Source organism: Mastacembelus armatus, chromosome 11 (assembly GCF_900324485.2).
Source record: "Mastacembelus armatus chromosome 11, fMasArm1.2, whole genome shotgun sequence".
Classification (NCBI taxonomy): Eukaryota; Metazoa; Chordata; class Actinopteri; order Synbranchiformes; family Mastacembelidae; genus Mastacembelus; species Mastacembelus armatus.
Genome location: NC_046643.1, coordinates 19,879,649 through 19,905,685, shown reverse-complemented (window position 1 = coordinate 19,905,685; position 26,037 = coordinate 19,879,649). Strand labels below are relative to the sequence as shown.

General features: G+C 41.7%; 1 protein-coding gene across 1 annotated transcript; it reads left to right on the top strand.

The window, feature by feature from the left end:
- Positions 1-1,014: 1,014 nt before the first annotated feature.
- Positions 1,015-25,718, top strand: LOC113126845 (chloride channel protein 1-like). Its single transcript, XM_026301035.1, has 24 exons — positions 1,015-1,141; positions 5,329-5,638; positions 5,733-5,864; positions 6,141-6,269; positions 6,725-6,858; positions 7,006-7,083; positions 7,199-7,277; positions 7,584-7,709; positions 8,076-8,160; positions 8,481-8,582; positions 8,829-8,913; positions 10,897-11,052; positions 14,806-14,875; positions 15,805-15,915; positions 17,451-17,664; positions 18,057-18,190; positions 18,277-18,368; positions 18,654-18,746; positions 18,964-19,051; positions 20,280-20,362; positions 21,920-21,964; positions 22,832-22,936; positions 24,649-24,735; positions 25,212-25,718. The coding sequence occupies exons 1-24, from the start codon at positions 1,034-1,036 to the stop codon at positions 25,716-25,718; spliced, it is 3,153 nt and encodes a 1,050-aa protein (XP_026156820.1). The 5' UTR covers positions 1,015-1,033.
- The last annotated feature ends 319 nt before the right edge of the window (positions 25,719-26,037 follow it).

The following is a 26,037-nucleotide window of genomic DNA, read 5'->3' as shown; positions in this document are numbered from 1 at the left end:
TTCCAACCACTTCGCTTTTTTTAAAAAAAAAAAGCTGGTGAACTGACACACATATTTTGGTTAGGTTTTACCATATTCACCATATTGACCCTTGTCTATCTAGAAATAAAATGTTTCCATGCTAAAAATTGACAGTCTGGCAGCTTTTTGCATGTGAGCTGTAATTCAGTGCACGAAGGCCACAGCCTGACATCTCAAAGGAGCCAGTTTTCCTTTAGAAAGACACTGAAGTTACTGTGGTCGTTCCGGCAAAAATCATTGTTGTTCTTCCCAATGTGTTGTTGTTATACTTCAGTTGTGGTTTTGGCCTTTTTTTTTTTTTTTGCTTTGGTTGGTTTGGTTGGTAGATGATGGGCTGTTTTGGAGGAATTTGATGCTCAGTGTTTTCGTTTACTTTCGCCTGTGTGTTTTTGATGTCTTGGCCAATTTTGGTTTGGCAGAGGGTTTATTGCTTAAGATATTTGATACCATGTTATCCTCGTCAGTGGGATATATGGGTCTCTGCTAATGCTGTTCCACATTAAGAGTTGGTTTAACATGTTTAAAGTATACACTGTAAACACATCCAAGATTGCTGCTGGTGATTACCTTTGCTTTCCATATTGGTAGCCCGGAAAAAGACTTACAGCCAAGAAACTTGGACTAAGAGTGTATTTGCTGTATTGTCTTTGGGGACACTGTGTTAATTGTGTACATTGTGTCATGTTTTTGTTTTGATAAATACAAAACCAGTCTGCCCCTCCCACCCACTTGCACACCGGTTTTTCACTCCAAGCACTGTAATTTTGTTGGATGAAGCTTTTGGATGAGTCAGAAGCTCTGCTGCTACATCGACTCAGGTATTTCCAGTGATGGGCAACTGCTTCTCACCCCTTCACCACCAGGCGTCTCTGTCTCTTTAAATGTTGAGCAATAGGTATTTGGTACAGTACAGTGTGTGTGTGTGTGTGTGTGCTTGAGAGGTTCCATGCATGTGTGTGTGTGTGTGAGTGAGTGTACACGTCCTCTCTGGGCTTTCAGTGCAGTCCTGGTAATGCTGAGACAGACGGAGAGCGGGTGGGTTTATTTTTGGGTCAGTGACGGTGTGTCAATGGCCGCAGATGCATCGGAAAGAAAGGCTCTGAGATACAAGCAAACCTTGGTCAGTGTCCTCTGTTTCTGTTGCTCTTTCTTAGTTCTTCCCTTCCTCTTCATGTTGTCTGCATGTCTCTTTCTGTCAGCCTTTCCTCACTTTGACTTTTGTGTTTCTGCAGTTTGTTTTTCTGAATCACAGTTGCAAGGTGCACCTGTGTTGGCAAGGCATACTACGTGTGCATGGGTGAAACCTATCCAACTTATTTTGCCTGTGAATGAACCACATACTGTTTGTGTAGTGTGTGTGTGTGTGTGTGTCTGCGTTGTAGACAGAGACGGATGACCATTTAGGTGATGTATAACAACAGCGTCACACATGACCACACAACAGGTGCTTAACTACTGTGCACCTCCTTTACCCCTGCTCCTCATATGCACATATACACATGCACATACACACTTTGTTGCTCTCTTGCTGTTTCCAACTTTCTCTGCTGGCCACCTGTTTGCTACGCTCTGTGCCCGGTTTCTTAAGCCTCGGCTGGACTCGACACGTGTGGGAATGACTTATGTGATATGTGTAACACAGTATGTTTGTGTGTTCCTCTGTGTGAAAAGGCCTGTAAAACTGGGAACATATTCATTATGTGTACATTCATGTTTTTGCGTGTGTGGCTGTGTGTTTGTTAGTGTGTGTGTTCCAAAGGGAGGAAACCTGATCACGCATTTTCAGTGGTGCTAATTTTTTACTATTCATGCTGTTAGACGTATGTTTAGGGGCAGAGAAGTTACGAAGTGTGTCTCTGAACATCTGGCAGATTTTCATTATGACTTAGGGATGTCCTGTTAAAAATGGAAACTCTTGTAGGTTGTTATGCAGTGAATATAATATACATCACTGAATATAATTCTTTTCTAGCATTTTTTTCTTTAATTTCTTTTCCTTGTCTTTATTTTAAACCTGTTATCTACCTCTCTTAAAAGAGCTCAACTTTATTTAATTCTTGTACATAGAGAGAGCTTAGTGAACCATAGACAAGTTTCTTGGCCAACAGATTTGATTCTGTTTCTGAAATAATATCTGCACAGTTTACGTTAGACAGGGTTTGCTGGTGCCAAGCATAGAATATGTTTCTACTTAAGAAAGATAAGAGAAAAACAGTGGAAGTAAATGTGAGCATGTTGCAGATCTGGCAGGAACAAAATGGTGAAAAAAGTTGTGGGTGGAACTAGATGGTATTTTTACATTGTGTGAATTGATTATTTTTATTTATTTGTTTTTAACCAGGAGTTTGCATTTCCATCAGGTGTTATGTTTTTTTTATTTTTTAATTTTATATAATATGTATGGGGTATATTTGTTTGTTTTCCATCTTCTGGATCAACAAAAGCAGCCTGGGAAAGGTCACGATACGGAAACTGTTTAAACCCTGAACCTGTGAGTGAAACTGTTCTGGACTAAATGTGTTGTTCACTCTTCAAACCTCAAAGACTAAGTCATACCATTGCAGTGGCTCTGTGGTGGTGATTGGCTGGTGACCATGGTGATTTATAGAAGTTAGTTTTTGTTGAAACCCTATGCCTATGGACACTACAATGACTGCAAAGTCATCTACCCTGTTTATCTGTATGAGTGCACTCTTATAGGCCCCACAGGCTGTGGTAACCGTTGTGTTTACTCTGTCACCCATGGGAGCATGGCTGTCACTGTCATGGACGTTTTTGCAGATGTAATTTTGAGTCTACTTTGAGAAAGAGTCTGTTTCTTTGTATGTGTCACTGTAGTGATAATGATAATAATGTCATAGTTAATGGTCCAGTGAAGTTGTTGTGGTTTGGCCCACAGAAAAGGCAAAATGTAAAACATTGAAAAACCCCATAATATAGGCCTCAGTTAAAGCATGTGGTAATAACAATAATCACCCCCTCGCTGCAGTCTGCTACAATGACAGCACACGTGGCTGGGGAGTTGGCTGTCATGTGGGGAATGTATGGAGTTAAACCCTTCTCTATTTTAGAAGACCTTCATATGCATTGGGTTTGACTTCATATGACACCTCTGTACGTAGCTATGTTTACGTCAGAGGGCTGTTCAGTGACAGAGGACTTCATTTCTGCAGCACGATATGATCCAGTCCAGAACCAGCCATCAGCGACATATCATCACTACACCATCAGTAACAGGCAGTTTTTTTCTCAAGTCAGTTTATTTTTATAACAGTCAAAAACCACAAATGTTTACTAGTGTGCTTTACAAACAGAAGAAATCATCATATAAGTCCGCAGGACTAAGTACTGTTAATTCATTATATACCAAACGCTGACAGTAAATATCTGGTTAGATGCTCTTATCACGTTTACGTATTTCTTTGGTCAGAGAGATGTCAATCAATATTTTTACAGGTTTTTGCTCTAGTAAGACATTGATCTCTACCAATACCTGTAGCTGTGTAGTATGAACTATTACTAGAAGGTGGCAGGAACACACTGCTGTTTGGAGCAGTTTTACCAGTTTGTGGTTTCTTTCCTCAAGAACCTTGAGGCACTAGTGTTCATCTGTAAGGACAGAGAAAGAGTAAAAGAGAACAAGAGAGATGGAGGAATATAGTGAGGCATTGAAAGGTAGTCTGATGGTCAGAGAGAGGTGTGGGAAGTGTAATAAGGAATATTGGATCACACTGCTACTAAATTTAGTCCAGAGTAGTGTTTCACTGTTGCAGAGAGAGAAGGAGAGGGAGAAAGAAAGGAAGGAGAGTAGGGGCAATGAAAGAAGGGGGTAAAGGAGTACAAGTAATTAGTGCAGAGTAGAGTTTCACTGGACGACAGGGAAAACAGGAAGGAGTGGTGGAAACAGGTAATGGAGGTAAAGGGGCTGATGGATTTCTGACAGCTTAGTATACTCGGTATCTGTATCTGAGGTTCTCCTGTTAAGGCTGGATGGTAGCGAACAGCTGGTTGCATTTTCAAACATGAGTGTGTTGACCAAATGAAATAGAAATCTGTATCTCCATCTGTACACCTGTCGCTCGACTGTCGAGTAAAAACAAGGAGCACCAACAACCAAGTCAAGACATCTGTGAATTCTATTGTTTGAATCTAGAGCACATTGTGGGTCATGCTGCTCAAGTTTCACTGTGTATCGACTGCCGTCTCTGCCCACACAGCATCCCCAATACCTTGTGTGTGTGTGTACGTGTGTCTAAATCTATCTATCCAATCAATCAATCAATCTGCCTGTCTATGAGCCTTCTAATTTAGAAGCTGTAGAAAGGTTATTGCACGAATGTCCCAAGTGACAGCACTAAACACAACTTACCAGCTCATCATCGGAGCGCTACTGTCAGCTGTTAATGCCAAGAATGAGTCCTTGTTGAATATTTCTGCTGTAGTGTTGGATTATTAAACAGTGATTTAGTAGTGTAGATCAATAAGACATGAATCATGAAAGTAAATTGAGGTTCTGAATTGACTGCAACATAATTACAGATTTCCACTTCATGATCATTTATAATAGTGTAATGATTGTGCCTATAAAAACATTAAACAGTTTTGATTGTGAAGACTATTTAAAAGAAAAAAGAACTGAACTGTTATTGATGACATTATTAAACATTTAACTTTAGTCATTTGGATCCAAATTTAATTTGATATGAGACACAGCTCAGTAGTAGCCAGACAAAAACAAACGGACAAATACACAGACACACCACAAACCCATACCAACATGATGCAGGGTCTACCTATGATCACCCATCCCTCTCTTACTGTAATTTTGTTTGCTGAAGAGCGGGGTGTTTAGATGTTTGATAATATAGTAAACAACAGCAAGGGGTTTTTGAAATGAGAAGGTATGCAATGTGGAAGTGTGTGATCTTGTCTTCTGTTAGAGGAAAAGGATGGAATAAATAAAAGAAGGTATCTCCTGCTGAAAGGGTGGAGATATTTGTGGTAGTGGATTAATCTCTTCCGCAGATGTCCCAAGCAATTTTCATGGAGTCTGTCCTGAGGTGATAATTCTAGAGGCAGAGCCCATGTTTCCACTTCCATTAGAGCTGTTTGGGTCAACACATGGGCCTGTCTATTTTTAAAAAGGGCCCTCTCTGTCCTGGTGCCAAATGGAGAGTATCATAGCACTCTGCATTCTCACTTGCTCAGGAACTACCTGTATGTGTTTATGTCTAATGAGCGGTGCTGGATAGTGTGTTTGTACCCTTTTAGAGCAGTTGATTTATAGATTGGTTTCCTGATTGACAGCTCTATGGGGAGTACCAGGAGCACCAAGGAGGCTCCGGCAGACAGGAGGCCACACGCCTGCTGACAGAGAGACAGATCAAGAAACACTGCAACTGTCGCCATATCCATGGAAGGACGCGACATGGACACAGCCGGCGTGGTCATGGTCAGAACGGATACCACAGTCGACACGGGCTTCAGCAAAGCTATCTCAATAGGCAAAGGAACAGGCGCCAGTCCAACATGGAGATGGAGGCTCCTGATGAGCAAGCAGCTGAACCTGAGCTTACGTCCTCTGTGAAGAAGCAGCACTCCTACTCCAAGTGTAGAGGTGAGCAGTCATGAGCAAAGATTTTTAAAAAATGAAACAAATCCCCATAGATCAGCTCATACTCCTGCAATTTTGTGATGTTTGGTTTTGTCAGACTGCATAGCACGGGTACAGCGATTCCTTGTGACCAGGCTTGGAGAGGACTGGATTTTCCTTGTTCTTCTGGGCATCACAATGGCACTGGTCAGCTGGACAATGGACTATGCCAGCGCAAAGAGCCTGCAAGGTAGGACTACACACACCACAATGTATTACTGCAGCCATTAAAGGAGAGCTAGGTCCAAAACAGATACATGCATTATTTCTTTTCCATCCTGGGTTTTGTTTTATCTTTGTTTCGTTCCTCATTTTCCTTTTCCTACTCTTACCTTGTGTTGACTCTTTTGCCTTTGGCTCGTTCTTCCTCATACACCCCTGCTGTTGTTCTTTTCAATTTATTATTCTTTTGCTCCTCCTTTTCTCTTTCCTTCTTTCCGGTCACTTCTATTTCTCCCTCCTTCAGCCTATAAATGGATTCATGGGGAGCTGAGGGGGAACATCCCCCTGCAGTACCTGGCCTGGGTTTCATATCCCCTGCTGTTTGTCCTGTTCTCCTCCCTCTTCTGTCACCTGGTTTCTCCTCAAGCTATCGGTCTGTAGCTCCGCCCCCCTCATGTCTGTGTTCTTATGTTTCTCTCTACATATCTGCCTTTTAATATGTGGTGGACTTTTTTTTTTATTGATACCTTTGTCTTGGCTAATCAGTGAATTTAGATGTTATAATATTTGATTGGAGTGGAACCGTGCAGAGGCTGCACTGCATGGTGCATGATTATCCAGGAGTAAAGGAGTGTTTTCCAAATTATGTCATTCCTTTTTCATGTGACATGCTTACTTTCAAACTGTTTTCTAACAAAGTAAGAGCAAATTGTTGGGAACAACAGAACAAAGAACCTCAACAAACTATGAGGCTTACAGATTTAAGGTTATCAAGGTTATCAGAGTGCTTTGATTCAGATTATCCTGCTTTTTAAAACAGATTGCAAAAGCTGTAGTTTGTATTTTTCTATTCTGGTTTTAAACAAACTGCCTCACCTTCTGTCTCAGGTTCTGGTATCCCAGAGTTAAAGACCATCCTGAGAGGGGTTGTTTTAAAGGAATATTTGACTGTCAAGGCCTTCATAGCTAAAGTCATTGGTCTGACTGCTGCCCTGGGAAGTGGCATGCCTGTAGGCAAAGAGGTTAGTGAACATAGATTCTGAGATGGCCAGAGTCTTTTCCTGTACCTTTTTTTTTTTTCACTGAGACTGACCAGGCAAACAGTATTTGCTGTACAGTATCTGCACTGAAACACAATTTAATTTAATTTTGCACTCTTCTGTTCTCAGGGCCCGTTCGTTCATATTGCCAGCATCTGTGCTGCAGTTCTCAGCAGGTTCATGTCCATTTTTTCAGGAGTTTATCAGGTAAGGCGATGTCAGGAAACATTTTTGTTCACATTGAATCTTTCGGTGCGATTATTAGAATATATACTGCATGAGATATTCCTCATCTATATGCCGTTTTTTATTGTCTCAGTAGAATCCATACTGTTATACAGACATACTGACAGTGGGCTGTGCTGTAGGGGTTGGCTGCTGCTTTGGTACTCCACTTGGAGGTATGCAGCCTTTTCATTTTCCCAATTTATCTTCTTTTTTCCTCTGTCCATATGAGTGCATGTGAGTTATGTCTCTGCATTAGATATTTTGAAATACAACAACATGATATTCAAACTCATTTGACATCCCTGCACATAGGAAACTAGCATTGTGGATTTTGTTCACACTTTAAAAAAAATATCTATATCCTAAAATATCTAGAAAAATCAGGTCTTAAGCATGTGACTTTCTTTAACTATAGATTAGTGCAAAAATTCAGTTTTGTTCTGTATGATTACATGTTTTGTTTCCATTTTCTCCACCAGGTGTGCTCTTCAGTATAGAAGTGACGTCCACATACTTTGCAGTGAGAAACTACTGGAGAGGATACTTTGCTGCTACATTTAGTGCCTTCATTTTCAGAGTGTTATCTGTGTTTAACAAAGATGCGGGTATGGAGAAAAATAATTGTTTCAGAAATTGCCATTACAAATGTTGTATTTTCTGTGAGGGATACTGGACACTAATATATCACCTTTTCTTTATCCAACATGCTCTAGAGGGCACCCTTACATCAGTATCCCTCGCTGAGCAAACTGTCATTAGTGACTTAATGTGCTGTAGGAACAGCTTGTGTTTTCCACTAGATGGTGTCCTCCTCCAGCTTGTACCAGCAGGAGCATTTAATGCCTGAGCTGTGATATTAAAGTGTCTTAGAAGAATATTAAGTTGATTTCTAGCCAAGCCAAGAAAACTGCTTAGGTCAGAAAAAGCTGATTGTATAAATTTCACTTCCTCGTCTTTTCTTCGTCTTCCAGTAACCATTACTGCTCTGTTCAGGACAAACTTTCGCATGGATTTCCCCTTTGACCTGCAGGAGCTACCTGCTTTTGCCATCATTGGGTGAGTGACTGGAAAATTTAAGCAAAGGCAAATGTGACAATATTTGTATGTGTGTGTGCACGTCTGCACTGTGTGTCCAAATAGATGAGAAGGATATTAACCAGCAAACTTTATGCAAATGTAGCATTTGAGAATCCACGTTATAAGGTACCATTTACCACAGAGATGGAAAAACAGTGACCACCTTCACGTGATGATACATTTTACCATGAGCTGTGTCCGTCATGTACAGTATTTGAATAAAGTATTTTCAGGTTGTAAACACCTTATGATCAGGGTAACACATGAATTCAGTGGTAACATGAGGTTTATTTGTGCAGGATCTCTTGTGGTTTCCTGGGGGCGTTCTTTGTCTACCTTAACAGGCAGGTAGTGCTGTTCATGAGACGACCCAATGCCATGACCCATTTCCTGACCAAACAGTGAGTCTCAGTATTTGAAATATTTGGTTCATAGCTGCTTAAAGGCTTATTACCTGTCTTTGCTGTGTCTAAAAACATGCATACATCTGTTCATTATATCTTTTCCTTGCCTCTTGTGCTTCAGATATTTAGGTTTTCACTCTAGCACACACACATCCTGTCAATAGGAGTTGGTTATTTTGGTTAATTATTTATGTTAATGTAATTAACAAAGCATTGATGACTTCTCTGTGTTTGACTTCCCAGTCGCCTGGTTTTTCCTGCTGTGGTAACACTGGTCATTGCCACCTTGACCTTCCCACCTGGATTTGGACAGTTCATGGCAGGAGAGGTCAGAGGTTATAGCATGTCACCCATCCTGTCTCTCACATAAACAAACCTGCATGTGATGCTGACAACAACAGTGAGCTGATAAACGAAAATTAGTGGTAGATGTCATCCCACAAAAAACAAGCTGTGTAACAAATTTACATGATTCTCCACTAGGCAAGCAGAAAGCTGGGCTCACTAACAGTTTGCTTTGGTATAACGCAGCATCACATACCAGTAGATTTGATAAATAATTAGAGCCAGCTGGGTTGTTGTTACTGAGGCTTTATCACAGGATTTGGGGCTATTGAAGTTCACAATGTTCAAACTGTGACTGTTTGGTGCCACAGGGAGCCAACAACATGAACATGTGCACTTTTGACCAACAATTTTTGATCTGGTAATGGTGCTAGCATTGCTACAAGGAATTCACTTAACTGTGGAAAAAGTTGAATTCACGTTGTTCAGATTTACAAAATCATTTCCGCACAGCTTGCTCAAAGCTAGAGTGGGACAGCAGGTTACATAAAGTAGGGCGCCCATGTTTTTAATAATTGGGATTAACATTTGGAGTATGAGTTGCAGGAGCTGTGCTTCAGCATGAAACCAACAAAAATCTACACTTAGCATATTCATGTGCATCTGTGGCCTTACTCACTCAGCTTGATGGTTTCGCTGCAGATGGAAGCAATGGGGTGAATGCAGAGGTATCCAGGAAAATTCTGTGTTCTCAGATTTAACCAAACGCGTATGAAGTCACTGGACCTCAAGCTTGAAATTTGGCATAGATTTGGAATTTTAATGTAGTGTTCACAGACTTTTCTCCAATTGAATGAAAAGCCTGAAAGAGTAAATAGTTTGTTTCACAGATGCTCAGAATAGACCACTTAGGGTTAAACAGGTGTATTTATGTGTGTGTTATAAGTACATGCGTTTCAGTCTGTATGCGTATGTCAGTCAGCAACACCTTGACTTGTTTTTTGTGCCCTCTGTACATGTCTTTCTCACCCTCATTGTAGAATTGTCTTGCACCTTTTTAACAAGCTCACAGTATGTAGCACAGCAGGGGGGGGAGTGTCACCTATGTCCATATGAATTCTCCTTAGAAAATAAAAACTGGTGCAGAATGGATCCTCCATATTTGACACAGAAATCGTATACATAGCTGTTTGGGAATGAACTCGAAAGAGCAGTGACAGAAGAAGCAGCGAAGCAAGATGAGATTAAATGCTTCATGAGCTGTGAACCAGACATGAACCCACAACTTCAAAAAAGGCACAGGAAAGCCTATTATTTCCTCCAGCTCTGTCCCACCGGCACCTTTCACAAAGCAGATCCCCAGCATTTCCATTCACATGCCAAATGGTGAATTTCAGGGCCTTGATTTAGGAAGCCCATAAGTAGAAAAATTGAAATGATGTTGGTGTTTTTCCCCACAGCGGTGTTATGCAGATGCGGGAGGTGCCGCAGTTTGTGCCTGTGAGCAAATGCAAAAGCATCTATGCAAATGTAGCAAAATGGTTGAAGTGAATTAGTCATTCATGAGTCATCTAAAGAGAATGAGTCATTGGACATGGCCACCCATACCCGTCTGCTTCCAGCTTTCTAGTCGTCTTCTTGCCTGTTCATCCCACTAGAGTTTCTTCATTGCTTCACTTTTTTGTTTCCTTTCTTCCTTTTCCATCTTTATCTATTTCCTCCTTTTTGTCCGGTACTCCCTTCATTAATTCTTTTTTTCTGTCCTCCCTTCTCCCCTTTCGCTTTCTTTTCTCCTTCTCCTTATTTCTCTTTCCCTTCTCCCCCTTTTATGTCCTTTGCACGTACCTATTTCTCTCCCCCTATTTCTCCTTCTCCCACTCCCTTTCGTTTTCTTTCCCTGTTTGCTGCTTCTCTTAGTGTCCGTTCTCCCTCCCTGTCAATTTCATCCATTCACTCCTCAACCTCAACTCCTTTTCCCACTCCTCTTCCCTCTCTCCATCTTTTTCACTCTCCTCCCTGTCTGCAGCTGATGCCCCGGGAGTGTATTAACTCTCTGTTTGATAACTTTACCTGGACGAAGATTTCGGGATCCCCCACTCCAGTCGGTCTGGGCCGCTCCGCTGCCTGGGTGCACCCTGATGTCAATGTGTTTGTCATCCTGCTGCTCTTCTTCCTCATGAAGGTCTGTGTGTGCGTGTGCGTGCGTGCGTGTGTGTGTGTGTGTGTGTGTGTGCGCGCGCGCAGGTGTGAGACTGTGTTTGTGAGTGTGTGTGCGTGACTTCACTTGACGTCAGCATTTTCGTCACTATCCTCCTCTTCTTCATTAGGGGCATTTGTTGCAGGTCACTCACGTTGTGTTTTGATGACAGGGACATCTGTGCGTGTGTTCCTCCTTCCCTTCCTGTGCAAGGTCAACAGTGTTGGCAGTTCTTGCTTTTTAATGTTTTCCTTAAAGCAGCTGCTCACCCATGAGCCCTGTGGATTTACTGTTCTCACCATCCTCTGTTAAATATTGTAGGAGCAAAGACATGCTCATAAATCTGGCTGTTGACGTTGAATGGTAAAACCTTCTGTAAACAAAAGCCCACAGGTAGACAAGTGATCCCCGCCACATTGAACAGCCCAACTAAACTTTGGTCACAAGCCACATAGACCAAGGAGAATGTAAATTTATGTATATCATGTGTGTATGTGGCTCTTCAAAGGAACAATAAGAATCTAATAGAGGTTCATAGATTTTGCACAGCATGCTGTTGTGCTCATAGCATATTATATAAATCCTACAAAGGGGCAGGGCAGAAAGTCAGACATGCATAAAACAGGTGCATGGATGTTAAAGGAGCACAACATGACAGCCGTCTGCATGGTCTCGAAAGCTCTTATTAAATCATTGTGTTATCACGTGATGTCCAAGGCCACTTTCAGAAACCACACCTAAGTGCAGAAAGTGCTCCTGCCCATACAAAAGAATGAGTGGTGTCATTTACATCCAGACAATGTCAGAGAAGAGGACTTACTGACAGAAGACCTGCTGAGTATTAATTAGGAATGATCGAAAATCAAACCAAAATTAAGCCGTCAGCTTGACTCGGGTTGTGATCACGACGAACATTTTGAAAATCAGGTGTTTTGAAGGTGCTGGAGGATTTTCATGCTGTTTTTGTATTTATCTCCACCTCCCAGTGTTGTTATATTTTGAAATGGTACAACCTGAGCTTCCAAGTTCTGCCTGCTGCTGAAAACTGCACCAAACTGTTGCTGCCTCCTGTTTATTAAAAACCTGCAGCTGCTCAAGCAGAGAACAGTGAAGAAGTGGGGAACTGGGGATACAGATGTTTTTCTCAGTAAATACAAAACTAAATGTTTCAGCCTACGTGTTAATCGCACGACACTAATTCTGTTCATACTTGCATGTGCTTCATAGTTTCTCCTAATATCTGGTAAGCAGCTTTCTAAGTAACTCAAAAAAAAAAAGTTATCATGTCACCATAAGATCTATTTGCCTTTTTAGAGTTAACCTCAGTCTCAGCCTGCATTTTCTGTACTAGTTTAAGCAAATCTGGCATGTAAATAATCCTGTCAACATTATATTAAAGCGTCTCACGCAGCATCATGCACTGCATTGGTTTAGTCATGGTGCTTCTCAGTTGAGCAGAGCAGCTCCCTGTAGTGAAAACTTAAATCAACCAAAACTGAGAGCAGCTGGCTGCTAAACCTCTTCTCACAAAGTGGTTCTCTGATTTCTGTTGCCTTCTGCTGCTGTCATCCTTTCCCTAATACACACTCTGGATCTGCCTCTCCCAACTGTTTATGCTTCTGTCTGCCTCTATTTCCCTCTCTCATATTGTGCCCTACATACGACTAGACTGTCTCGTTTGTCTGTGTTTTCACCTGAAGGTCAAATTAAGTGCAAAGTAGCTGCATTGTAGTGATGCAGAAATTTGTCGTACTTATTGCAAATGAACTTTAAGATCGACAGTTCACTTAAAATCTAGGAACAGTTTTACTAAAAAATCTTGCAATGTGAAAGTTTTGTCCAAACATGACTGTGGATTAAATAACATAAGTAAAGTTCATTAATTAGAAGTGACAGGTTTACAAGAAAATAGTTTTGTTTGATTTTCCTCATGTGGAGTGTTTATTTTGTTTTTACATGCCCAGATTTTAAGGAAATCCACGAATACATTGAGTCAGGCCCTTTACGTTAGTCTTCACTAATATGTTTTGCTATTTTTAACTGTTTCTGTGGTCTTGTTACTGACAAGTGTTGTTTTTTTTTTTTTGTGTGTGTGGTAGATTTAATTTACATGGTTGAAAATGACCCATTGATCTACACTCAGTAACCAAAGTGAAATGTTTTTAGGAATCACAGCCGACACAATCTGTGTGGCACTTCGCACTCATCCCCACACTGTTGTTCATCAAACAGCAGAGCTAACTGTGTGTCTCAGTGTTTTTGCTCCCATCTGTCTCGGGGATTTGTGACACTGATGAAGGAGTATGTGCCGAATGCCTGTGTGTGTCTGTTTCTGTACGATTGTGTTTGACTGTCAGGATTAGAAAGGAGAAGACGACGGTGAATGCGGCTCTCTTCATCATCAGGAAAGCAGCCACCCTGTGAGAGACGTGCTAATGAGTTTTTATCTTGTACCACAGTAATTAAGTTCTCAAACATTGATGACAAATGATGTGTAGAATGGTAATCTGGACTGTTAAAATGGTAATGTAGTGTTTCTCACCAGTTCCTTTAAACCCAAATGAAAATGCCTGGCATGTGGTGCATGTGTGAGGCTGTCTCCCTCACACACAAACACACCAAGTGCCAGAGCTTGGGTTAAAGGTAATTATTACTGCTGCTAAGTTCTCTGGAGCTAAGCCCAAAGCATATTATTAGTCAAGCTATTTTGAAGTGGCTTTCTGATAAATGCAGAAATTGTTTGGAGACAAACCCTGTAAGTGACATCAGAGGAGTTTGTTGTGCAGAGGAGTTCATACGTTTGTTCTTTTCACCCACTCAGTCCTACTACGTGGTCACACATTCATTTGGGAGCTGCCCGGTTCAGCTACAGGACCGTCATCTGTGGCTTCACCGTAGCAGTTGTTGATTAAGTCCCTTGTTCCTAGACACCCAAGGGTAATTGGGTCCGTGCTGCCACCACACACGGTGTGGGTTGCAGGATTTTCCTTAACGGCTAAAGGGTGCAAGGACATGACATCACTCATGTTGCTATGCAACACATCATCTTGGAAGCAATCTCATTATCATTGGGTTGGTGACCTGCAGAAACAAAGGAGATATAGAAAATGAAAACAGGAGAATATCTGCTGACCTGAACACTCTTGAGAGAATAGGATTGTTTGCTCGTTTCCCCCCAAACCAGCAGTTTGACTTGTTCAGCTTGTTGGACTGAGAGTGGCCATGCTGATAAAATACAAACAGCTCAGGAGGCTGTTACCTCTACATATGTAGCTGTGACTATTCTGATCATTGACATTATTAACCAATAGATTGTCTTTGTCTACGAACTGTATCATGGTACTTAACATTCATTAGATAAAAATGACAAGAATATGTTATCTGTCTGGAAAGCAGGGGGAAAGAGAGCATGTGGCAACTTATCAAGATTTCTCTTTGGTCTGACATTTGTAAGCAGGTCACTTTCTGTAACCACCAGCCAGCTGCCTGAGCTACTGTAGTGAGTTGATTCCTTCCAGTGGGAACCACTGATCGAACACCGTGCCGTTATAAAAACCTTTCTCTCCAGTGTGGTAGAGAACTACCAGTATAGTTTTTCCGGTTCACTTAGCTTAGGCTGTCTGCAGACAGATTAGAGACTACAAGCTCAAGTAGCTAAAAGTACTTTTTGTTTTTATTGGTTTCCACCAACATGTCTGAGTTCCCTTTTCTGACTGTTACACATTTCTTGCCCTGCAGTTCTGGATGTCTGCAGTTGCCACCACTATGCCCATTCCATCCGGAGCCTTCATGCCTGTCTTCATACTGGGTGAGTTATAATACCTGTGCTCTTTAGTTTCGTCTGTATGATGATTGCTTGCATAATAACTTTGGATGTAGTGATTTGTGCTCGCATAAAAAAAGCATTTACTTTCTGCTACGTCACTTACAGGGTTAATCATGCTCCTTAAACTTCAATTCGAAAAGCTGTTTTGCCCTTCTTCATCTTAGTATTAAACCAGATGGATCTTATGTTCCCAAAGTTCTTATTTTATTAACATTCATATTAAATGTTAGTTTATTATTCACATCAACATTTTAGGAATCAGTGTTTATTTGCAGTGGTTTGCAGCTCATCTCCTGTTTTTGTTTTATGAATTATTTGGAGCATGACCTTTACCAGGGCTCGACTTTAAAATATTCGTCATTACCAGCCGTAAACAACATCCGATGAATAAATTCAGCTCCAGAGATGGCGGGTCATATTGTGTGTGTGTGTGTGTATCTCATGATAATTTCTAAATGTGGCCTTTCGCATTGACACACAGCAGTGCTGCAGAAAGCATAAACATTTCACAAACCTGTAAATGAGACCATTACATGAGCGTCATGAAAAATGAAACAGAATTACTGCTACAGGCGGTTAGATCAGAAGTGATGTTTTGGCCTCTATTTTTTTCAACAGTATTTTTTTTAAACCTATTTCTCGTCTCCTTGTTGCAAACCAGACATTTGCTGTCCGTCCTCGTCTTCTCTGGCATCTTTACTTTTACTCAAACATAATCCTGTCACCAGAAAACACAGGTGATATACATTGAAAATGCAGTTTGGAGGACAATAGAGGCTGACTGTTATATTATTTATTTTTGTCATTTATCATACAGCCATCTTGGAATCAATGTGATTTTGAAGTATTTACAGTCAACTGTCTTTTACTGAAACCGATGAAAGGTGACTATCTTTCCTTTCCTCTTGTAGGAGCTGCATTTGGAAGGCTGGTAGGAGAGATCATGGCCACCCTGTTTCCCCATGGGATTGTGTTTGATAGCATCCTTTACCGGATCATCCCAGGAGGGTACGCAGTCATTGGTTAGTCTCCCTTTCCTCCTCTCAGCCCCTGTCCCCTGTCCCTTAGTGTCATCATATTCTATCAGTCTGTCTGCAACTGCAACTCCTGTTCACCTTCCTTCAACCTCCAGTTATGACTAGTTGCTGACAGGGTGTGCCTGACATGGACGGGCATTGTTTGAGAACCAGAAGTGGCAAATGCAAAACCCTTTATAATGCAACCATGGCACGAAAAATTCAGCCATATTAATTATTGACAATAATTATCAATAAATATTGCATATTTAAAAACCCATATCACTGAAGCTTTACTGTCAAGCTGTCCACCTCCGTGCTTTTCACCCCTCTGCCTCCTCCCCGTCCTTCTCTCTCTCTCCTCCTTAACTGTCAACCTCCTGCAGCCTCAGCTTGTCAGCAGTGGTCAAGATGTCCTCTTCCTACTCTCATGTCATTTCTTTTCCTTCAACTTCTCCTCCTCCTCCTCCTCTCCTGTCAACCTCTCTGGCCCTCCACTTGTCACTCGTTGTCAAGTTGTCCTCCCCACCTAAATCTTCCTCATCCCTCTCCCCTTCTTTGCCATCCTCTCCCTCCCCCTTCTCCGTTCCATCAGAGCATGTGGTTGCTGTGCTGTGACAGTTAAATGTCACTGTGGGTTGCTTCTTCTGTCTCACCTCAGCCACTGACCCAGAAACATGGCCTTCCTTCACTCCCCCATCTTCCCATCCTTACTTTTTCCCTTCCCCTCATTACTCCCTTCCCTGTCTACCCCGTTTTTATTTTTTATCTGTTACCCTTCCTGTTCTCCAGTATTTTTCTCTTGACAGTTGTTTATCATCCATCAAAGATACAGATTTGGCAGCAGTAGCAATTAAAAGTAAAAATAAAGTATAAATTATGATTTAATCATAGTGTAACTTTGCTGCAATCTGTTGTTGTTTGAGGACCTTTCATTGGATTCCTATTCTTATATTTTTTTCATGTCTCCTTCCGGCTTCCCACTCCTTTTCCAATCTTCTTCGTCTCCTCCACTTTACATTTACTCCTGTTACTCCTCCTCCATTTACCCTTTCTTTCCTCCTGTGTCTCCTTGCATTCCCTCTGTCCCTTTCTCATCCCATCCTATGTCTCAAGCTGCGTTTCCATCCACTAGTTTTTCCGTCTTGTCAAAGTGTTCATTAAAAGGTTTTTACACGTGGCTGAAATAAAAAAACCTATGTAGTGATAAAAGTAAAATGTTAATCATGATGTTCAGGAAACATGTGGCCTAAACTTTCTCAAATTAATACATTAAACAAATAACGATGCTGCATTTTTATCATGTTTTCTGCCTCTGATTTATTGTTTGGGGAGTGACTGATGTTCTTTTGATTGATCTTGTCGTGCCCTCTTCTTTTCTAGTGGTTCAATGTCACTCGACAGGAAAATTAGCAGCAGTTCTACTCAACTTTAACTGTAGTGGATGGAAACACACGTTCATTTGGATTGAGTTTTGTCAATTTACTCCAAATTCAGTTAAAATTTGCACTACATTTGGATGGAATCCCACTTTGTGACAGGAGCAGCAGCGCTGACCGGAGCAGTGACTCACACTGTGTCCACGGCGGTTATCTGCTTTGAGCTGACAGGCCAGATCTCCCACATCCTGCCCATGATGGTGGCAGTAATCCTGGCCAACATGGTGGCCCAGGGTCTGCAGCCCTCCCTGTACGACTCCATCATCCAGGTCAAGAAGCTGCCGTATCTGCCAGAACTCGGCTTTGGACACATGAGGTTTGTGTTGGTTTCACAAACCAGATGCTTCCATATGGGGGTATACCAAGGACGCCCTCTGCTATGGAGCTGCTGATTAAATGTTTAGGCAAAGTGTTTAATCATGTAACGAAGCAAGAAAAGAAACAATGTCCTGTGATATTGCAACTACGGGCAGACAACAATAAATACATGTGACTCTTTTTTGAAAAAATGAGAATTATGTGCAGTAAGTTAGAAATTTAGTCAAAACCAATTGAAAGGGATTCTGTCTTACAGGGTCAGATCAGGGAACTTTCCAATTATAAAGGGCCTTTATGACACAGATGGGCAGTGTCAGTCTTAAAAGCTAAAACATAAAAAGATGGTTTTGATTTTTAGTCCACTGCCTTGTCTGTTTGTCCACCCCACAGCCAATACAACATCTTTGTAGAAGACATCATGGTGAGGAAGGTGAAGTTTGTATCACTGCAGTCCACCTACAGAGAAGTCAAACTCCTGCTGGACTCCTCCTCACTCAAATCCATCCCACTGGTTGACTCAAAAGGTAAAAGAGTTGACTCTGTATCTCTTGATGGTCCAGTCACTGTTTAGCTGTCTGCTAATCCAAGTAGTTTCATCTCCTCCTTCCAGATTCTATGATCCTACTGGGCAGCATCGACAGGTTGGAGCTTCTGGCTCTCTGTGATTGGTGGTTGTCACCAGAGAGACGGCTCCTGATGCAGGTGAGGACAGGTCAGGGACCACCCTGTTGGTTGGTGTTCAGTGTCTTGCCCAAGGACTTCACAGCATTAGCGATAGTAAAGTCCTTCTCGCCTATAGTTTAGCTTCCCGTGTCTGGCTTTTCACTGCTGACTCAACCTGTACTTCACCTGAGCCCAGCAGGAGAAATGAAATTTGTTAAGCTGAGTGAGGTTTCATAACTCAAGATAAAGCACGGCTTTTAAACACAGTGCTGTAGTTTGAAATTCACACTAAATGCAGATGTGTTTACCTGGATTTGGATTTAGGACCAGAGTCTACAGGAAGAGAACCAGTCTCAGACACACAGCTGGGAGTCCTTCGCCTTTGTAGATGAGGAGGAAGAGGATGATAGAGAGACGGTGAGGTTCAGTTGTTTTCAAGTTGTTTATTTGGCTTTTCCTTTGGACCACCCTGAGACTTAAGGGTATTGTTTTCCTGCAGTTTTCTAATTGCTGCTGAGATGGTTCTGTTTAGTAGCTACTAAAACATCCTTTCATTATCTGAAAGCTTTTACCATTTAATTGGAAAGTGTTTTATTAATGAGGTCTATAATACACTTGGATTTGCTGTCTGCAGGATGTTCCGGTGCAAGAGGAGAGAAACGGCCCCCTGCCTCCTCCAAAACCCCAGGAGCCTTCGTCGAACCACACTGCTCCTGCTCCTGGTGAGCTGAGAGGATTTTCTATTTCTGAGCACAGGTTTTGTTTTTGTTTTGTTTTTTTTTTCTTGGTGGAGGAATAATATCCATCTGTCTATATCTATATATTATCTATAATATCTGCAGTTTTGTTGTGCACTAGCTGCTTCTGTGAGACAGAATACATTGACTTGTTGTGACAGAATGGGATAAAGGTATGGATAACTGCATCCAGGTCAGCAAAGGACAGCAAACCCACATGCTCCAGTGTGCTGTCTTTGTACCACCTACCTATTAACCCTAGGTGCCACCCTAATGTCCACTTTAACGTACAAACACGATCACACCTCTGATTTCTCTTCCCTACCTTTGTTACACCTGTGGCCTGGTGACATGGAGGCAAAGCAGGGAAACGAAAACCTAATGGGGCTTGTCACAGTAATATTGGCTCCTTCAGACAGGTTTTGCTCGCCAGGGTGATGTAATAGTATTTATTCTTTGTATGTCTCCTCTGCTTCACCTCAAAAAAATATTTCAACTAATGTGACTAAGCATTTAGTCAGAGCCCAGATGGTGGATGGTGCTCACCAAGTTCTCATATGTGTTAAGTACATCAGAGCCCAGAGGACACAAACACATCTTGTCGGTGTTTATAAGGTATGAAATAAGAAGCCGTGGGAATGAATCTAATCACGAGGAGCAATCTGATGTTATACAACCTGTAGAACAACAGCAGTCGTGCTGTTAAGGCCAGTCCAGGTGTACACAGGTTAAACACAACCACCTTTGTGAGGCTAATGATTATTTGATGCAATGAATTAGATTTGTTTTTCTGAATATATGTCACTTTGCTTGGTGAGTTTCTGAGAGCTGGCTCTACTGGTGATTGAGTCGTCATGTTATAAGTAAATGAAAGGCTCTCATGTACGTATATATACCTGGAGGTTGTTGACATGTTATGCATATTTCTGCTGAGGTACACTGCCCCACCATTTATTTGTAGCAGAAAGGCATCAAGACGTGATGAATGTACATGGAAAATGTGGGTAATGTTTTGATCCCACATCAGGATTATATATTTACAGGTCTTACATCACAGGACAGGACGGTCTTCTCAAAGATAACAGTGTCCGAACACAGGATTGTCAGTGTCTCTGAAAACCTCCAATTGTAGCAAGGACATTTTGTCCAAAAGTCTTCCTGCATCTGTGTAATTCATTGACTGTCTCTGCCTCTCTTTGTTCCTCTCTGATAGAAAAGGGTCCTCTGCAGTCTGTGAGGAAAACCCTCAGGAATCTCTTCACCTCTAAGAACAGACAGACAGAGAGTCAGTCGCAGGTATGTCTCCTCATTCCAATGCATAGAGCTTGTGCACGCTTGTTTAAAAGAAACAAACAAAGGAAAAGCTCCAGTAAATACAGTATGCATATGTCTGCTCATGTTCATACCACTCTTCACCTGCTGCTGACCTGTATTTTATGTCTGTGGTAAAGCCTTTTTGTTTGTTCAGGTAGCTATTGAGAGATGTCAGGAATGAACTCAGTAGCCAGGTTCTTGTGTTATGAACCATTGAAATGCTAAGAACCCTCGTCCCTGATGGCAACGCCATCACCAAAACCACATCCTCACACTTGCAGTGCTTAGAAATAAATATTTATTAGTTTTTTCCATGTGGATTTATCATTATGGTGTCTGCTTTCTATTCAGACAGATGAAGACTTATCTGATTGACAGAGGGGCATAAATATACAACTACTTTTGTCGTCAACCCCCCCCCCAAAGTCGAGTATCTCTCTTTCAACCGTCTCATATACAAAAAGCCAGATACTGGTGTTGTTATTCAGCTTGGCAGTGAGCCTCGCTGACAGGAAGAGCTGTGCATTTTGACTGTTCATTTGAACAGGAGTGAAAACCTGTAAGATTGCAAGATTAGAATTTGATTTCTGTTGTCCCCAATACTGTGACATGAGGATTGTTTTTACAGCAGCGAGCCACAGCTCTACAGCCCTGAATATCAAATAGACACAGTGGAAAATTGGCACCGGCAATTAGTCGAAGCATGGCTGAAATCTGGCTCTGAATCAGGTGTTTGTCTACTTTACAGCCACTGGTGACAGGTAACACTGACCTTTAGAATATTATCAGGCTGTTGTAATCGTGTCAGCATCTTGCTAATTCTCGCATAAGTAAAACTGCATTGGTTTCAGTAATAACAAGAAAGCTGTGAAACATCTGCACAGAAAACAGATATGCAGTTACAGATCTGTGCAGGTGAAATCAAAAGTCAACACTGTCTGTGTGTGTCCGCGAGACCAAATAATTAAGTACACGCTGCGACTGGACATAGAAACCTCACAGCTGTTATATTCTCTGAACAATGTGATGATATTTTTTGGCTTCAAGGTTATAAACAGCCAGCCTGCACAGACAGGGGACAGATGAATGAAGGAAGCATTGCTAATAAATTGTTTCACAAAACAGTCCACAGCAGGTGCTGGCCTGGATTTCACCTGCTGCCTCCAGTTCTCAGAGAGCTGCTGGATGAGCTGTGGGTGTGAATGATAAGAATGATAACAGCAACCTGATGGCAAAAATCTTTGTTACTAATATTATGAAATAAACAAATCACTTATATTGACTTGCAGCGTTCAAGCTATAACCAATGCATTTGGATGCATTATTTAAAACAGGTGACAGAAATATATACAGAAAAATCAAGTAAATGTTGAGTAATCAGTTTGTGTAACTGAATTGTAGAATATGTAGTAAATTTTATTTAGTTATTTTCCATTTACCTACCTCATGTATGATTCAGATGAAGCTTTCTTGTTATGGAGACTGTATCCAGCACATCTCTGACATCTCTTTGTCTGTCTTTTCCTTTTGTGTCTCCAGGAGCCTTGTCCTCCTCCCCTGTCAGACACCATGATACCAGAAGAGGTACGATGATGATTTTTGTTTCACCTAATTTTCCCTTTTATATTGGGGCAGTAGGAAAGATTTCAGACATGGAACCAGGAAATTTAAAACAAAACAAATGTGTAGTATACGAAGACAAACATTTAGATTAAATAGTGTCTCAAAAGGTGTGAGGATGCCATTTTAAAACATTAGAAATGACAAGCTATGCCTTTACCTCTTGTTTTTCTCCTTGCCAAGACAGCCATTGTGAAGTGAAATACAGCAGCTTCACAAATGCTGGAAATCTCGTCATTATCTTTCAAATCCTTGTCTCATGTAGGTCACAGGTGTTGGTCACATTAGAGGAGAAGCTTCAGAGTTGGGCTGCCGTTTACCTGCAGTGTGAACACAACCAGAATTTAAACTGAGGCAAACTATTTTATTCCCTCCACTTATGTCTGATGCTCTCCCTTATTCTTCCTGACACCTTACCAAAATGCCCTGCAAAATCACCCTGTAAATCCTACAAGACTTCTGTCCCTGTCACAGCAGGCAGAGGTGCAGAGGTAAAATCCACAGAGACTCAAAGGTGTCAGACATCCTAAATCTCAGAGGAGAGAGCGGTGACATGCAAGGGCACAACACACAGTTTCAAGGTTTTTCACAGCTGTAAAACTGTAGCTAATGACCATCTATCACCTGCAGCCACACACACACACACACTGTACACTTTCACACATCACCGAGGGATTTGAGGACTTACTTATTGTTGCCTGAAATATGTGGATATAAATACAAACCCGTATGTTTCACTCCAGCTGAACTTTGAATATAACGAGGGAGTTTTCTCTGAACTAATGCCAGCCTGTGCACCTCACTGACCTTGCTTTTTATTTGCTGCTGTAGATCAAAGCGTGGGAAGAAGCAGAGATGGACAAACCGATGGAAATTGATGAGATACGAGTAGACCCTTCCCCTTTCCAACTGGTAGAGAGAACATCATTACACAAGGTTGGTGGAGATAAGCGGGCGTCAAAGAGGTCAGCAGGCAAATCCCAGTGTGGCAGCAGTATGAGAACATTTTACACTAATTTACATTTCAAGATTCAAGGAGGGATGTAATATGGGAAGGGTTCATTTTAAAATCCAAGCTAAGTGTGCTCAAACAACACTGCTCAATAAACTTTGATTTAGAAATGTTTTTTTAAACCTTGTTTTTGTCAGACTTCTTTATTTCAAGTTAAATCTGGTCTGACAGTGTTTTTTTTTTTTTTGTTTGTTTGTTTTTTTTAATATTGGCCTGAAGGTAATTTGAAGGGCTCTGTAATCTCTGGGGATATGAAATGTTCATGGTATCGCTTTCATGAATTTGCACCTGTAATTGGTATTGATTTATACGATTGATTGTATGCAGTGTTCACCACTGCTCTCAGTGGAAACATCCATTACTTGCCTTGTGCACACCAGGCACCTCCTTTAATTAGTAGCTCCAGTGTACGAGGTCTTATTTATTCAACAGTTAGATTCCTGAAACCATTTGTGCTTCATTTACAAAGAAAGAAATTCTCAAGTGAGCATGAAAAAGTCTGAAAATTGTGTGTTTCTTCAATTTTTATTCAAATGTATTAGTCATTAAATCATAATTTGCATGAAATGACTTGGATGGATGGCCTGCAGTTGATTTTATTGTAAATTCACCGTGGACGAGAGTTTATGTTTTTCTGTCACAGGTATTTTAACGGCAAAGAAGCATATAAACGGAGTTTAGCACCTCGAGCAGTTGTCAAGTCTTAGGTTGATGTTCCCACATTCAGCTGCTTAAGTTGTTTACTTCTGTTACATCTCATTCAGCCGGGATGTGGCTAACCTTGGCAGAGGGGTAATGGCACATGAAAAACACTCAGTGGAGACTGGGATTTATTGATAGACACAACAGAGTTTCATTTTCTGACTGTTCAGTAGGCAGAGCTGTCACATCAACACCCAAACCAGTTGTCTGTTGCTTGTAGTTTTCATTAATCAGCAGCAAACTTTTTAAACCAATGATCCTACTGTGGAAGTAAAAAAACAAAACAACCATGTTTCACCAAAATCACAATAACATCATCTCAAGACATTTTACATAGAAACCCAACAAATCCCTAATGAGCAGCAGAGCCGGACTCAGTTTGGGCGGTCATCTGCCTCGACCAGTCGGTGTGGGTGGATGGAGGGGAGAGAGAAAAGAACAACAACAAATAAACACTGTGCAGGTTGGTGGGGCCAACAGCAATATACAGCTCCAGGACCAGGTCCACCTGCAGAAGGTATTTATGAGAGAGAGAGCCCAAACTATGGCACCAAGTTAGTGATATTCAAGCTGAGGTACACGTAACTGTGCAAAGAGGTCGTACCATTGCTGTTGTTTTTTATTATCAGTGTAATTTCCTTCTGTGGCCTTTTGATGAAGGTGTGCTGATGCATACAAAGAGCTCATTCGACATGTGACCTTAGCAGGAATAAGAACATAATACTGGAATGGAAACACACTCAAGGACTTTCTGAGGTTCAGCTGGAGCCTCGAGCCACTTTTCCTTCATCTCTGTCTCCGACAGAATCTAGACACAGCTGACAGAAGAGCCCGGAGCCTGTAAAGTGTCTGAAGATGTAAAAAGGCTATCCTGCTCTGAAAAGTTAGTTTTTTTTCTGTTTTGACTCATGACTTTTCGATTCTGTCTCCACAGACTCACACCCTGTTCTCACTGCTGGGCCTTAGTCATGCTTATGTGACCAGCATTGGCAAACTAGTGGGGGTGGTGGCTCTGAAAGAGGTAGGAAACTTCATTTGTGCCGGTCTTTTTAAATACACTCAACTCTCAGAAGTCTTTGCTCATCTGTCTCGACTGTAGAACAAAAAAAAAATCCAATTGTTTTTTGCTTGGAGTAAGCCTTTTGAATTATGTATGAGTATTTTGTTAGTATGATCCAATATCCTCTCTGTGTGTTTCAGGCTTCTTTTGATTTACTCCGCTCTCTCTGTCTTGTTATTGTCTGCCTTGTCACCCCTCTGTCTCGTTGCCTTAATTTTGTTTCGCTTTTTACTTTCATCTTCTTCTCTTTTCTCAAATTCTCTCCTTTATCCTACTGTTCTTTCCTCCCATCCCTGTGCTCCATGACTGAACTTTTCTTTACAAATTCCTTATGGTTTTCCTACTTACATTTCTACTCATTTCTATTTCTTTACGTACACATCACTTCTTTCCTGTTCCTTCTCCATCTTTTATCTCCTTCCTCCTCCTCTCTCCAGCTGCAGAAGGCCATTGAGGGCTCCACACGCTCTGGTGTCCGGCTGCGCCCTCCCCTCGCCAGCCTTCGTGATATCAGCAACCACAACTCAGTCACTAAACCTCCACCTTCCTCTCCCGCTGCTCCTTCCCCTCCTACACCCCCCTCTCCTTCCTCACCTCCAAATGCTCCCCAGCCTCCCTCTGCCTCCCCTCCTCACCCTCACCACCACCGCCATCATCATCTTCATCACCACCACCACGAGAATGAAACAGAGGTGTGGATTGAGGACTTGACGAGGGAGGAGGTGGAGAACAGCAGCAGTGGTAGCAGCAGCACAGGGGCTTGCAGCTCAACAAGTAGGAGCTGCAGCTACAATAACAACCTGACTCTTCCTCCCTCTTCCACTCCTTCCCCAGCCCCTTGTTCCTCCACACCTCCTCCTTCTTCCTCCATCCTCTCCACCCTGAAGCCCCTGCAGGGACTGCTAGAGGAGGATGAAGAAAGTGATGATGAGCCAATGGTTTAGAGTAAAGTGGTGATGGTTACGTTTTTTATAATGGAAAACTTTTTTTAATGGTGTGAGTTTTTTCTTCTGATCTTAATTTGTTGTTCTCGTCTTTGGACGGCAGTTTACCTCTTTTTGTCTCCACTTAGAACAAAGATTACACCAAACTGCATATTCTCATTTTCTGAGGGCAGTTTATCCAGAGCAAACTCATTTAGCTGCTCATTTTATAGACTGTTGCCTGGGTGGTGTGAAAAACTGCTAGCCGCCCCAAACGTCATCAGCTCCACACCTGTATGTTTTTTCCCGATTGCTTCAGACTCATTTTCTCTTTCTGTCT

What these genes read in the sequence shown, in the direction of transcription:
- LOC113126845 (XM_026301035.1), top strand. Translation starts at nt 1,034, where the DNA reads ATGCTGAGACAGACGGAGAGCGGGTGGGTTTATTTTTGGGTCAGTGAC. An exon ending in AGAGACGGCTCCTGATGCAG is followed by an intron (nt 18,369 to 18,653) that starts GTGAGGACAGGT and finishes ATTTGGATTTAG; the next exon opens with GACCAGAGTCTACAGGAAGA. An exon ending in ACACCATGATACCAGAAGAG is followed by an intron (nt 21,965 to 22,831) that starts GTACGATGATGA and finishes TTGCTGCTGTAG; the next exon opens with ATCAAAGCGTGGGAAGAAGC.